The 12,183-nt window shown below is 32.3% G+C and overlaps 1 protein-coding gene across 1 annotated transcript in view; it reads right to left on the bottom strand.

The window, feature by feature from the left end:
• The window catches only part of LOC148312562 (uncharacterized), a 141,119-nt gene that overhangs the window by 67,306 nt on the left and 61,630 nt on the right, over positions 1–12,183 (bottom strand). Inside the window, exons 2-4 of the mRNA XM_088277258.1 lie at positions 11,494–11,776; positions 7,914–8,192; positions 6,840–7,009 (exon numbers count right to left, since the gene is read on the bottom strand). Coding sequence (XP_088133384.1) covers positions 6,840–7,009; positions 7,914–8,192; positions 11,494–11,776 — 732 coding nt within the window. The remainder of the gene's footprint in view (positions 1–6,839; positions 7,010–7,913; positions 8,193–11,493; positions 11,777–12,183) is intronic.

The following is a 12,183-nucleotide window of genomic DNA, read 5'->3' as shown; positions in this document are numbered from 1 at the left end:
AGCCGGCCGGTCGGGATGAGACAATACCCCTGTTCGTTGACAGACGCGCATCACTCCCGAGCTTCTCCGCGATTTCCTGCGACCTCTCGGAGATTCATAGTATCCTGATAATGGATAACTGACACTTTTCCAACGGCGGTGTTGTGTTTATTACCGACACGAATGCTGTTTTCCGTCTTTAGGTATGTCGGCTTTAATTTAAGGACTCTACTTGCATGAGAACAAGCTCAAGCGCACAACAGTCTGTTCGTGTTAAAATATATTTTATGACGGAGATCATTTTTTATTATTGAATATTGAATACCAATTATCTTCGAAGCAAAAAATCTAATATGAAAGTCTCGTTATCCCATTAAATTAAATGAAGAAATGTACAAGGCGTGATAAAAAGAACGCCATTAAATAAGACCAATCGATCAATTAAATGAAGTTAATGTTACGATGTAAATTAGGTGCGACATCTCTTCGCCATTCACAGAATCTAAGTAAGGAGTTATAAATCATCCGACATGTTCGCACACATTTGAGATAAACAATTTTAATTCGCGATTATTTAAATGCAAAATGCGAGCGGCTACCGGTTTTCAAAGAGACTTTTTTTACATAAAGTGCAAGCAGGTGAAGCGAGGAAATAATTATGACAATGGTCAACTATCAATAACATTCCGAGGTGTTGAAGAACTTGTTATGGAGTGGACAAGTTGGTGTTGGATACCACTTCACAAGACTGGTTCCATGGGGGTGGCTTATTAAACAATTGATAGTGACTTGTTCGCGAGCTTTTGTCTTCTTTATCTTGCAATAAATCAAATGGTTGTCTAGTTAGCAAGCAGCGAATATCAATGACATTAGAAAAGTATGTAAAAACATGTTTACCAGTTAAAATAACTGTTTGGTCACGAATCTAGTTTTTGAGTATTATTCTATGGAGTTTCCCAAATGTTCAAAACGTATAAACGACGTGGAATATTTATGAAGTAACTAGTCTAATTAGAACGATATTCTCACTGAAGCAGACCAACAAATCAGAAAGTATAGTACTTTTAAATTTTAAATCTATACGTAGGAGTACGTTAAGTGATTCTCGTTTGATGTTATCGAGGTGGTGGTTGCAAAACAGCCTGTAACACACGCATAACTCAGCGGTTTGAAATCCGGCTCCATCTCTGTAGGCACACGAGACAGCTGCCGGTGTTGAGTACGGAATAAGTCACAGCCGTCCATAACATCGGATGCCATAACTCTTTCCCCTCCTGCCGCCCGGAGACGCCCGGGGGCGGAAATGGATGGCCTCTGGGACAATATGGGCAGCGGATTTGCAGCTATTTTTTATACGTTTTACTTAATTATTCAGCTTCCACCTGATTAGTTTTATCGCTTAAATCACAACTCACGCTGCTGGTGATGATTGCATTCTTATAAAGGCCAAACTTAATGCTGCTTTCTTACTAAATATCGATTTTTACCTTTTTTAACATTTTTTTAAATAATTACATCATACGTTATATTATCGGTAAGAATCAACTAACCAAAACTGAGAATCAGATTTCAAAATTGATATCATTTTATTGATATATCAATCCCTTTATAGCTACCAAGAATACAGTAGCAGATATCATTGCTGTATATTTAAAGATAAAAAAAACAACATTTTTTCGATAGAAAAAACAACGGTTTTTTCAATATAATATGTTATCATGATCTGGTTCACTAAGAGCAAGACAAATCCTTTGGCTCCAATTGTTTAAAAGTCATTTTTTTAAACATGCACAAATCTAATAGAGTTCTTTATGGATTAATAAGAAAAGAAAGGAAAGGATACTAGATAAATTTATTTAAATTCTGATTCGTATGACGATTCGTCTGAACTTGGGATAAAGACTTGACTTGACAGGATGAAAAAAACGATAGTGTAAGACCACGTTAAGTTTATTAATAAAAACACGACTAGTTTCGAGAATAAAAACAGATGTTCTCGCCAACAGGTGGAAATACAAACTGTTCGCATAAAGTTAATGCCAAATCAATAAATAATACATTTTCGAACACCTATTGTAGTAAATAGTATTTCCTGCAAGTTTTTTTTCACGCCGATGTCTACAAAGTGTAAAGTCAATGCATTTTTTGAAGTTCCACGATGCATCAGAGATTTTATTTATGTCCATTTGTTGCAAGTGCATTCACTTACCATAAGTTATCTCTGAGATAAAATGCAATAATCCTAGTGTCCGGTATGCGGGCAGTGAGGCAGGTGTAGGATCTTTATACCATGCATACGTAAAGTGGTATAATATTTACATTTACCGATTGTAATATATTGAAGCGCACTGAATTGATATATCAAAGAGAGCCATACAAAAAAATAATCAATCAAATAAAAAATTCAATCTTCTTTTAGGCTCTATCTCCCCAAAAAACATTTTTTTAATGAACTGTATAATGTACTTTTTTGAATAATCAATTGGAGAGGGCAATCTTAAACTTACATACGAAATAATACAATAATAGTGCATATATGGTATACGTCTTTAAAAAAAACTATTATGGATATTCAAAAATGGCCAGAATGGTGAACGTTACACAAGTGTATAAAGTAATTTATATAAGCACTTTTAATCTCATTTTTTATTCTGATAATATCTATTGTATTTTTGCCAGTGGCCTTTACTATAACCTAATATATTTTGTATAACCACACACAGCATTTGTGGGATCTTTATTTGATTTTTTTTAAAGTTGTATTTATATATTGTGAAATGCAAACGAATTTAAAATAAAGAAAAAAAAACACTTGAGCTAGCTAAATACCAGATTGAAAGCCTCGAGATATTCAGATTCCACATTCCATTCCATTTTTTTCATTCTGATAACCATCAGTACCTTATATTAAAATTTCCAATATATATTATTTCTATATACTTATGACGCCTTACGATGGGATGCTTCTAATTTTTTGTCTATTAAAATATATGCATACACGAAGATACACATACACGCTGGTACAAAAAAGATACTATAAAAAATCATTAAAAATGGAAAGTATGCAGACTAAAAAAATTAAACTCTTTTTAACTCGTGTATCCGTTAAAGTGACCAACCACCATACGAAATATGTCTTTATTATTATTTCTCAACTGCAGATGTTTCTTTATACAGGTATCTTTATGTCTAAAACACGTGGTATACAGAAAAAAGAAGTCGTGCAGGTGCAAACACACATCACGATGATTTTATATTACGGGCATAAGGCAACGGTCATCCAAAAGTGGAATAACCCCATACCGAAATGTAGGTTTCTGTAATAGAGTGCTTATAGACTACCCATTGTCTAATAAAATTATTATTAATAGGATGGTAATTATTAATAAAATGAATGAGTAAAGAAACGATAGTTTAAAAAAAAAATTAGGCAAATGTGGTTTGTAATAGAAGCAGAAGAAGACCGAGGTAAACTTGGAATAATCTACTATTTTAAATATGTACTTGAATATTTTAAGTTAGAAGCCGGAATGTGATGTATGAATGTGGAAGAGGCGAAGATTGTGTACAGAGAGATTGGTGTCGTATTCTATTATCTCTGCCTACCCCTGCGGAGAAACGGGGTGATGGTTAGTAAGTTAATGAGTTTTTTTTAAATATTTTCTCTCCCAATAAATGCTTGGTTCTATTTATATTTGTGTATGAGTAGAGAAATATCGATTTTATATAAAAATAAAAAGGTGCCGTGATTTTAAGTAAAACGTACTATCTGTAATGCTTCATTGATTTTAGTAAAAATTTATGGTGCAACTTTTTACATGAATTAAAATTAATAAACTTTTATAAAAATTGTTTCATCTATATTTTCTTGTTAATTTCCTCATACAATTTATTTTAATGATCTCGTAAACATACGGCAATTTGTCTGCAGAAAACGAAATGATATAAAGGTATCCTTGGACTGTTACTGTAAAAAAAACTATGTAATTTGGCCGTCATCACGTTTTGTTTCCGCGACATATGGGATCCTGGGGTCCTTTGTAAGGATAATCATTAAAATACAATACTTTTTTAACTGGAATTCGTAGGAACATCTCGTTATGTTCGCTGCAGGTGTTTCTGTAATTATTTTATACTGCCTATATGCTATTATAGAAGTCATACAGGACGAAGGCAAGGTTTTATTTATTTCTTTACAAAACTTCGATATTTTTTTTGTATTTACCTACATTACATACCTACATTATCTATATTTTGATGTACCTTCTTTATTTGACTTACATATTTTAAAAGTTGAATTTACTTGTATATATGATAGATATTACAACGTTTTGAGAGATTCAATATGATATTTTTATTTTGAAATATTTAAGCGATAATGATAATGAAAACAAATTTTGAATAATACTCTAATGCATCCGGTTTATGAACTTTCTACTAAAACTTTATGTTCATTTTTTTTTTGAAAATTGTACCAAAATTCAAAATATTATTTTAAATAAAGTATAATAATACTGAACTTTATAAGTATCATATAAATAAACTAGTGAAAATCGTATCCTACCGTTTTAATAATATTTTAAGTATGATGGATATATCAGGAAAATGATTTCATTGCAACAGTACCTATTTTGATTTAGTAAGAAGCCATAAGCTGCAAAGAAAAATTCTGGATATGATCCCATGTGCGTTTGCACTTACATTCTATAAACTATAGAGATTTGTCAACTCCTTTCAAATGTTAGATATTGCAATACCTTATGTATAGTATTCATACTCCAAATATTATATGTATCATTTGAATTTTATTTCATTACTTTGTAGTAATTGTAATACCTCCCTGAATTTTCTTTATGCCATTCCTATCGGGCACGATTGTTATTACTGCACACTAAAATGATGATGGCAAATTGAAGCATTGGATCGTGAATACGTTTTGACCATAAATCGAAACTAGCTTCTAATTACTTTACTATTGCTGCCGTGGGTTAAACACAACATAAAGATACAACGTCAATGGATGCAGATACAAACTAACTAGCAATTTACTGACATTTGTACTGAAATCTATCTCGGCTTTATGACATCAAATAATTTTAAAAATTACACTTTAATGTTTCTATATTTACTTCAGCAAAATCATCGCAGATTAAAAAAACATTCAGAGCTTTAACGTAAATTTGTAACTTATTTTAAAGATCGTTGGTTTTCTCGAACATTGTCCAAAAAATCCCTTATCATTATTTTATGTTTTAAATACATTTTTCGTTTGTGAAAATAGACGAGCAATCAACTGATATATTTCAAAACTCAAAATAACAATTATTTGTTAGTTTTACATTAAAGGTAGTGTAAAGTACTTAAATAAAAGGAGAGTCTTTAAGAGAGCATCGAAGCTAGAGGACGTCATTTAAGAATGTAATCGCGACCAGTTTGGACTTAATATTGTCCGCTAATATATCATTGTAAATTGTTACCGCTAATGTTCATGATTATGCCATGAAAATGGTCCTGGCCTTCAGTATATTATTAACACAAAACTTGTCACATTTATATAATACATACATAATTAATGTCATGCTGATGAGTGGTGTTAAGTGGGATGTATGGTATACTTCAAAGGGTTAAAAAAAAAACGGTATTTCCTTTTTTAATGCATTTTTGTATCGTAGAATTTAATATCCAATCTAAATATTCTCATTTATGACTTATCTTTCCGTCCAAGATGTTTTATAAAGACGTGTATTATGGAATCGAGGAATTAAAAAATGTTTAATCTTTCGATTTCTTCGCGTATTTTATATCACTAAGTAGATAACGGTAGCAACAACACTGAATTATCTAAAGTAGAGTGTACTAATGAGTGAGATATTTTCTTTCAAGCACACTATTTGTATCGATTTTCAGACAGATGTAATATAAAATTGAAGTCATTTATGCGTTCAAGAACCCGTCTAATTAGGTCCCTCGCAACATCTTAGTGAAGATGATAAGAGTTGCGTGGAAGCGTCTAAGTAATGCTATTAATATTCAATAATTAAATCCGTTTGGAAGGAGAGTATGCTACTTATGGAATGCCCTTCGTGAAGTAAAGCGCTTATTCTTCAGCACATTTATCTGGTACATTGAACAGCATTATAGCATCATTTGAGCGTAAAGTTGGAATGTAAGCGAACCACTCTTCACAGTAAAAATAATAGCAGCAGGATAGTAAATGGATCGGTAAAACTCTCTCTTCAAATAAAGTATGTTTCTACTGTCCAATTATTTTCTAAAATTAATGGCCAATTCACGTACCTACCCACAGATAATATTATGCTAAACGCTGAATCGGCCACAACTTACTGATAAAATCAATTAATCAAGTTTTTTGTGACGATTAATAAATATGTGGAATGAAAAACTCAAAAAAGATAACTAGGAGTGAAAAATATTTGATTTCATAAAATTAATTTAAACAACATGATGGTTTATTTTTAATTTAATTTAATAAATCCTTCGACGTATATCACAAGTATTTTTAAATTATATGGTGGGAAGTAAATTGTAATAATCTTAAACCAGAAAAAAAGTAGACAAACAAACAAAAAATAATAAAAATTTAAAAATAAAAGAAAACATTGAAATGGTTAAAAATAAGATAAGGAGAAAAAATAAATGTTAAAACATAATAGGAAGAATATAAAAGTTGTTTTACTAGAGAATGTATAGGCTAGACCTCTTTGTTGCTATTTAAATAAAAAATAAATAGAACCTTTTCACAAGACTACCAACAAAATAGCTCATGGTCTTAAACTGGTATAAATATAGCTAAAAATATCTTTATATCTTAAAATATTACCAATTTAGAAGGTTCTTACCTTTATGTGCGTCATCCTGTGATAGTACAGATTGGAACTGGCTGTGAACCTTTTACCGCAATGTTGGCACTGATGAGGCTTCTCTCCCGAGTGGATTCGGCGGTGGGTGTTGAGACTGCTGGAGGTACTGAATCCCTTACTGCATACCATGCATACGTGCGGTTTTTCCCCTAAAAATAAATGTTTTTTTTTTTATTAAAAAAAAAACGAAAAATATATCTTCAAAGTGTAAAAAATCGAGGCAGTCTCAAAATAAATAAAGCTGTTCTTAGGACACCAATGTGCAGTAAGGAAAAGGTTTATCTAAAAATTTAGTGGCACAGAGCTCTTTTCGTCTACACTTGTGTTTAAGCACCATCTGCCCTCTAATTTCAAACGGTTATGTGAGTTTCAATCTTTAACCTGTATCACCAGTCTGTTTTTGGTGGGTTGAAAGATATTACTTTTAAGCAATAAGCAAATATACATGTATTCTGTACAAGAAGTTTAATGAACAAATTCGTTAGTTTCTAAGTGTTATTTTTAAAACATTTCTTTTTTTTACTTCTGCAAACAATTTTTTCAGTATTTTAAATAATTTCCAAAAAAAAAACAATATTCGTTTAAATTGTATACGTACGATATAAAGTAAAGATATTGAATTATAATAAAACTACTTATCAAATATGTATATTACAAAAAGAAAATACTTGAAATAATTGATATATTAATTGATATATGGATGTATGTAAAAAAAAATATTTTCGTGGATTTTTATGATAATAATTATTTTTTGTGCTTTTGTGTATTGACATATTCTCCAACCAACTTTTTAACATTCTTTAGGACATATAGTAAAGAAGATACTTTATTACTATTCGTTTGAATTGTGTGCTCAAATACAGATTTTTTTTTAAAAATAGTAATAAAGTTAAAAATTCTAATCATATGAATTAATTTACTGTATTAATGTGTGCAAGAAAGCGATTAAGATTGAACAAAAGTTAAAATACCATTTTCCAAAACATTTTGTACTGAATGTTTGTCATGAATAACTTTTTAAGTTATCTCCATTTGTGAGAAATAAATACCAACCTGTGTGTGTTCTCATATGCCTTTTAAGTAGCGAGGGTCTGTCGAATGCCTTCCCACAGACTTCGCACGGTAGTAAAGCTCTTTCCCCTCTAAGTGGGCGCGCTTTGGGTGATCGCTGGACGGTCATGGCTGCTTCCAGGATGTCGCCAGATGAGCTGGCTGTCGAGGAAGCTAAAGAGTCTCCGGAAACTGACTTGTGCTCGTCTTCCGTTCCGCTGGGCGGGGATATCGGGAGCAGCACACGAGAGAGTAGGGACATGGAGAGATCTAGTGGAGAATCTGGAAGAAGAAAAGTATTTTACTAACCGACTGCCATTCCAATCTTATCTTTATCGGTAATGAAAAAAATTGTAATATATTTTCTATAGTGTCCACTTAAATATATATTTCTTAATACACCTTCTAGGGGTCGATTATAAACAGAAATTAACTGACCAGTAAATTTAAAAAAATATGTAGATTGAAGTTAATTTTAACGTAGAGATTTAACAATTACAAATAAACCATACACTGACAGCGAGTAAGAATTACCCACAATTTTTATCACAGTTGAAATTCACATATTTGAAGAACGCTACTCTTAATTCAGTCAAAATACTTATTATTCATACGTGACTCGTTTTTGGCCTTTCAGAAGTTAAAAATCAAAGGTTTTACTAGATTCTTAATTTTTCATCTAATTTTGTATACTCGTATCTATATACAAAAAATATCTATCATCTATCCAATAGTCATGAAATAATAGATATTAAAAGTTAAACCTCCTTAATGCATACATTTTATAGTGTATAAAACACTCATATCAATCTTTTTAGATTGTTAAGTATGCTATATTACATGGATTTTTATCAGTACAGTGCAAGGTGACTTAAACTATACATGCGTCAACTCAACATGATTGACATCGCATTAATGTGACAATCAGAGAACAAAAGAACCACCAAACAATGGCCGGTGTATTGACAAGCTCCCAGCGGGCGATTATTGGCAGCCCGTGACTACCAGGGTTTTACTATTGATACGCATTGTGGCAACACCGTGGATCTATAGATCTACAAATTAACGTTCTCTGCTCTATCGTCACTTATCGATTGATCTTGTACTTGTATTGGGTTTCCGAACAGTCCTGCCCCAGGCGGATGCGTTACTAAAGACATTGTCCTCTGACCACTGTTATATTCTCATTGAGACGAAGCGTCACACTTTTCTCGGGCGCTCGGTACAACGAACAAAGTCAATCGGTGATGATCTCAACAAAAGGTGTCCCATAGCGCTTGGTGACTTATTCCTAGAAATCGCGGACGTGATTGTGATAAAAAGATTTCCGTGGCCATATAAAAACGGGGTTCATTACGACGATGCCGTATTAAAGTTGTTATTAGTTCCAAATTATGCGGGGAAACGGTACCTACTTATCTTTGGCGTTCAGTTTAATTTGAATAAAACTAAACAGTCTCCATTTATTTGATTTATGTTTTATACTGACATTTCTTGGTGAAACTGCATTTTATGTGTTAAAATAATAGTTTTTCCCATATTTATTTTATTTCATCAGTGACCGAATTTTGTCATTACCGACATCATCAGACTGGTTTGATTTTGTTTATACACTGTTTCGTTTATTTGACGACATATTTCTTTAAAAATAATTATCTAACGTCCAAGTCACTATGAAATCTAGCTACGGCTTATGCAATACCGCTCACTTACTCATGAGTGGATTTACTATTTATGTTTAATACAATTCATGAGTGAAAATTTAAGGAAAAAAATACTCTCAACTACATATTATGATAACTCCATATAATGGCAGCAGAAATCGGTAAAAGATAAAATATAAACACGCTTTATCCTAAAACATATTTATTGAATTTTCGACAGCGGAAATTTACGTCTATATGGAAAATTACTTGATCAAAATGCATTACAGTACGAGGATTTTTCCTCAATATACTCGAAAAATCAGTTTAAAAACTTTTAACGTGGGTAATATAATATAAACCGATTAAGGTAATTTACTTAGAGGCGTGTAAGTAAGAAGCTCCCGAATTTGAACATAAAATTTGATCACAATCGAGAACCATCATCCTACAAGATATCGACCACAGTAAACCGTACATCTCCAAATCGATTAACTTAAATACATACAAGCGTGCATCAAATTATCGTTGACCGTATTAAGAAACGGTTAAGTTCCAAGGGAACATTACACGACTGGGATACTCGGAAAGAATTCTGAACTCTTACTTTGTTAAGTGTTTTTTTATGTCGCGCTAACGGCCTTTGAACGACCGGATTGGATGGGTAATTTGACAAAGGCTCGGGCGACATCGCCGAGAGCTTCTTGTAATTAAGAAATAAAACCAATTAAACTAAACAAGGTTCCTACTTTAGATAATGTAACTAATACCAAACAGCTTTTATAGCCCGTGTTACACTTTGTTCAAAATACCCAGATTTTTTTCTCTAAATAACAGCCAAAAATAATTGTTCGAATTGTAAAAAAAACTTGAAAGGATTCATTCATTACTAGAAATTGAAATCCATCCAGAAGTCGGCATATTTTATATCTCAAAGAGTTGTCCATACAATTGAACAGCTAGAATCCATCTTACTCCTATTGTAGCTTTCGTTACGGATAATGTAAGAGATGATTGCGAATGGGTTCCGAGACATTCGTAGATATTCCGTCCTATGGTGAAAATAATTAAATGCTTCAATGATTTCGACTATTTTATCTGACAAATGGAAGCAAAGGTCCCGCCATACAAATTATCTTGCTCAATAGAAAAAATGGAGACTGTATAAAATCATTATCCATTAATTTAGAGTCTTTACTTCTAATACTGTATGTTTTGTTATCATATAAATTTATAATTTTAAGAAGTACAAAACAAATTAGGATTATCCCCTATTAAAGGAGTAATTTATCATATTATTTTTCAAATTATAAGCTAAAATAATAAAATGAAAACGATATTTTCTGGCGTTTCTAATATATGAGATTATAATCCAGGATTTGGACCTCACATGCAAATATAAGATTTTCTGCTCAATAAAAAATCTTCTCAGTCTCACCAATAGATGTCACTAGTGAAAATTCTAGTCATTCTTGTACAATATTTAAAAAATTGGATGGTATATATGTGTATAGAACATCCAAGAATTTGTTGTCAATCATGGATAGAATTGTTGAATGTTACTCGTGTGTAATCACTTAAACCAGCCTATGACGGTCGTTAGCCCCGTTAATGCCCACACTTCCGTATTCTTCTCCATCTATGTTGAGATGTCTTAAAAATAATATAGTAAGAAAATATAGTTTTATATTATCCACTGACACTTCGTGATGGAATTGCATTTTTAATATATTATTAGATTAAAACCAATATTTTTAGCTTTTCTATTTTATTTTTATTTGACCAGCGACCGGGTTTCGTCGTTACCGACATCACCAGTCTGATGATGTCGGTAACGACGAAACCCGGTCGCTGGTCAAATAAAAATAAAGTGGAAAAGCTAAAAATATTGGTTTTAATCTAATAATATAGTAAGAAAATATGTAAAATTAAAGTCATACCTTCTAATATTGAGTCCATGGTTTGTCTGTATAAGTTATTCCTCATTCTAACGAAGAAAAGCTCTTCAGGTTTCTCAGGAAGGTAGTATACTACGAGCTCCGTGTGTGGTGCAATTGGCTTTACAGCTTCGTAGATGGGTTCTCCTTTGACCTTCGTACACACGAGGTTTACTTGAGGTCCATACTGCTCGGACACCTTCAGGAAACGAATCCAATTACAGTGCCTCACTTGAACTCCTCCCGACGTTGATATCTCATCGTAGAGTCCAAATCTGTGGCGAACCTAAAACAAAAAGACAAACATGAAAGAATACTGGAAAAATCTACTGACGCTCTAAAAAAGAGTTACGGTGATATTTTATTGGCGGTCTCTCAATCGATAAGTGTAATCGATCGAAGATAGAATTAAGTTGAAGGATGGATACAAGAGACTTGTACCCTACATGTACGGATGAGGTGATCCAACGGATACTTTAATATCCCTCAATGGAAAATGCTTCTTAGATGCCGACTTTAGCGCGATAAGCCATGTATTGCTTTTAACATAACTTCACGGATATTTATAGTGGTATTTTTCATACGAAGAAAACACAGCAGGTTCATACCTCGTTTGAAAATCACATCTTATTCAAAGCCTTAGTAGCAAGATACAAAAGACAAAAAAGCACCGCTACTTAAATTCGTTTCGAC

The sequence above is a fragment of the Brachycentrus maculatus genome, unplaced genomic scaffold, assembly GCF_059751285.1.
Source record: "Brachycentrus maculatus isolate JH-2025_06_01 unplaced genomic scaffold, ASM5975128v1 h1tg000039l, whole genome shotgun sequence".
NCBI lineage: Eukaryota > Metazoa > Arthropoda > Insecta > Trichoptera > Brachycentridae > Brachycentrus > Brachycentrus maculatus.
The sequence above is the reverse complement of the archived record's forward strand: the minus strand, read 5'-3'. Positions and strand labels throughout refer to the sequence as shown.